Below are 3275 nucleotides of genomic sequence, written 5' to 3'. Positions count from 1 at the left end.
ATAGAGAGACGTGCAACGTGGGGGCACGCAAAGGTTGTTTTTAGCGGTTAAAATCCCACAGAGCCGAGTTTCCCGCGAAACAAAGGAAAAAGCATCTGCCTCTGTTCTCTCCCAAAACAGAGAGAACCCCATCTCAGAGAGATTTAACACAACATTTCCTCTGTTTCCTCTGTTTTTTCTCTGTCTTTCTCTCTCTGCTTCCTCACCCTTCCATTCTTCCTCTTCGATTCCCAGGTGAACAATTCTCTATTTTCCATTAATTTCATTGTTTAATTTATCATTTCGATTCAACCTCAATTTCTTCAATTTGTGGTACATTGGCAAATGCATCTAGCTGTTATTGCTTCTATGTGATTGATTTGCATTGTGAAAATCTCATTGTCTTTTACATATAACATTTGGTAACAATCACCCTTATGATTGGTTCTTTAATTCTTCTCCATCAATTTTCTTAGATCTTCATTTTTGATGTTGTGGGCTCTTGCTATGTTTTGTGGTCGTATTTCATTTGTTCATGTACGTGTTTATAAATGCCGGGTGAAGAAGTACCCGATTCGAATGCTGATTTTGTCCTCTTTTTGAGTGTTTTTTCAATCATAGTTTGAGGTGGGAATTTTTGGAATTGCAGGAATAAATTTGTGCCAAACCTCATACATTATCCGTTACATGGGTGGTTGAAGTTGAATTTGTTGTGCCTACAACTTGAACAATGCTGTGCTGCGGGGGTGCGGAGGAGGAAAACTACGGCCCACCTGCGAGTCAATACACTGCCCCACCCAGAGGTGGGACTACATATGGAGGGGGAGGTATTGTTTTTCTTTCCTTTTTTGGTCAATTACATCGATACTCAAACATAAAACTTAAACCTTTACTCACCAAACCATTCTCTCAATGTCATTTGAGCTATTTGAGACCCATTATGTTAGTGTTAATTGTTATTTGTTAAAGTACAATTGGACTCAAGTGACAAAGTTATAACAATGCATTGTACACTTAACTTTCAAATGAAGACCTCTCAAAACCAGAACTCTGATACCATGTTAGGCGACCACTAAAACCCAATAGATCAAACTTTTAGGGAATGTATAAACAATGTATAGCTAAGCTAACAAAGTCCATCTATTCATATGTCCAGCATTTTCTCAACCTCCATGCACGTTTGTTTCACTAATTATGCACCTTGTCAAGCATTATAAACCATTTCATTGTGTGTTACACAGGCAATGACAGAGGAGGAGAGCCAAGGAGTTCCAACATGGTCAAAAGTGGTGCTCCACAGAAGGCCTTACCCATTGAAATACCAACAATGCCATTGGATGAATTAAAGAGGTCAACGGGTAACTTTGGCCAAAAGGCTTTGATAGGAGAAGGTTCTTATGGCAGGGTGTTCTATGCAAAATTGAGTAATGGTAAGGATGCTGCAATAAAGAAGTTGGATACGGGTACATCACAAGAGCCGGACTCCGATTTTGGAAATCAAGTAAGATTCGGGGGCATAATTTTTTCTACTAGAGACGATGATGCTGCATTTTTTTCACTTAAAATGCTGTCTCAATCTTGTGCAGTTAGCAGCAGTGTCAAGACTTAAGCATGATCATTTTGTGGAGTTGATGGGGTATTGCTTGGAGGCAAATAACCGAATATTGGTATATGAGTTTGCAGCAAAGGGATCTTTACATGACACATTACATGGTATAGCCAGTTACATCTTTTGTTTTTTCATTTTGTTTCTGAATTTTTTGTTGAAAATCGATTCACCTATTTGTTCTTTCAATCCACTGCAGGAAGGAAAGGAGTACAAGGGGCTGAACCTGGTCCAGTTCTAAGTTGGAATCAGAGAATTAAGATTGCCTTTGGTGCAGCCAAAGGCCTTGAGTATCTGCACGAAAAGGTTCAGCCTTCCATCGTTCACCGGGATGTCAGATCCAGCAATGTCCTACTCTTTGAGGACTACACTGCCAAAATCGCGGACTTCAACTTGACAAATCAGTCATCTGACACAGCCGCACGACTGCATTCGACTAGGGTGTTGGGAACATTTGGCTATCATGCTCCTGAGTAAGCCTCAGTTCTTGTTTTCTGAAATGTTTGATATGATTCTACTACCTACTTTCCTTTAACCATTTGCTGAGCATGAATAGAAAGAATGTTACTAATTTAAGAAGTCGTACATTAGCTTTAGTTTGATGCATTCCGTCCCTGTAACGGTTAGAAAAAGTGATAGCATTTGTTACATAACATGCGTACAGTCTGAAAATATAACATACCAGACTGTCTAATAAAAGAAAATTTCACAAAATATGTAATATATTATCTCTAGAACCAGAATTACATAATCTTTCTTGAACCAGCCATTGTGATATGTTGTAAAATTATTAATTGCTTTTTTTTTTTTTTTTTCAGGTATGCCATGACAGGGCAGATAACTCAGAAGAGTGATGTTTACAGTTTTGGGGTTGTTCTACTAGAGCTTTTGACAGGGAGAAAACCTGTAGACCATACAATGCCCAAGGGGCAACAGAGTCTTGTCACTTGGGTATGCATGTTTCTCACTACTTTGGTCTCAAACTCTCTCAGTTGCTTTTAGCACCACTTTTTAAAGCCTCTAATCTGAATGCATACAAAACATTGCAGGCAACACCAAGATTGAGTGAGGACAAAGTGAAGCAGTGTGTTGATCCCAAGCTAAACAACGACTGCCCACCAAAGGCAATTGCTAAGGTTTGATTTAGCATCCTTCCTCTTAACAATATTAGTAGATTTACTGTGAACAGTTTGGGGATGAATAATAAAATCCTATGCACACATGTGGCCGGATTGAGCCAAATAGGCCTGATTCACGCCACTTTAAAGTTTGATCTTTAAACTCAAAACTAATTGGCAATAAATTGAGAGACTCAAAATTTATACATTGTGATGCAAGACTTCAAATAACCGATGTAGGATTTCTATTTTATTAACACATTTGTAGTTGTAGATCTCACATTTATTAGTGATGTGGTCCAAACGATTGGAATCCCTTATGTTGCACTAAGGCAGACCTTAGGCTATTGACCTTGAGTTGGTTCCAGTTACTATTCTTTATCTTTTTTCTTTTTTTTGTTCCAGAAATATTTTCTGACATCAATTTTCATGCAATGTCTCAGTTGGCAGCAGTTGCAGCACTGTGTGTTCAGTATGAGGCAGACTTCAGGCCAAACATGACGATTGTTGTGAAGGCTCTACAGCCACTTCTCAACTCAAAACCTGCAGGCCCAGAGACAAATGCCACCTAA

At 38.9% G+C, this 3275-nt stretch overlaps 1 protein-coding gene across 4 annotated transcripts; it reads left to right on the top strand.

Moving 5' to 3' along the window:
- Positions 1–709: 709 nt before the first annotated feature.
- Positions 710–3275, top strand: LOC147282277 (Protein kinase superfamily protein). 4 transcript variants are annotated; one of them, XM_086249361.1, is made up of 7 exons: positions 710–806; positions 1233–1480; positions 1566–1692; positions 1785–2058; positions 2404–2536; positions 2635–2721; positions 3147–3275. In XM_086249361.1, the coding sequence occupies exons 1-7, from the start codon at positions 710–712 to the stop codon at positions 3273–3275; spliced, it is 1095 nt and encodes a 364-aa protein (XP_086105487.1). The 4 variants fall into 4 exon arrangements, with proteins under 4 accessions (XP_086105487.1, XP_086105485.1, XP_086105486.1 ...); XM_086249359.1 differs by having other exon boundaries at positions 1221–1480; XM_086249360.1 differs by having other exon boundaries at positions 710–808; positions 1229–1480.

Source organism: Dryas octopetala, chromosome 6 (assembly GCF_963921425.1).
Source record: "Dryas octopetala chromosome 6, drDryOcto1.1, whole genome shotgun sequence".
Lineage (NCBI taxonomy): Eukaryota > Viridiplantae > Streptophyta > Magnoliopsida > Rosales > Rosaceae > Dryas > Dryas octopetala.
Note: the sequence above shows the minus strand (reverse complement) of the source record. Positions and strands in the feature narration are given on the sequence as shown.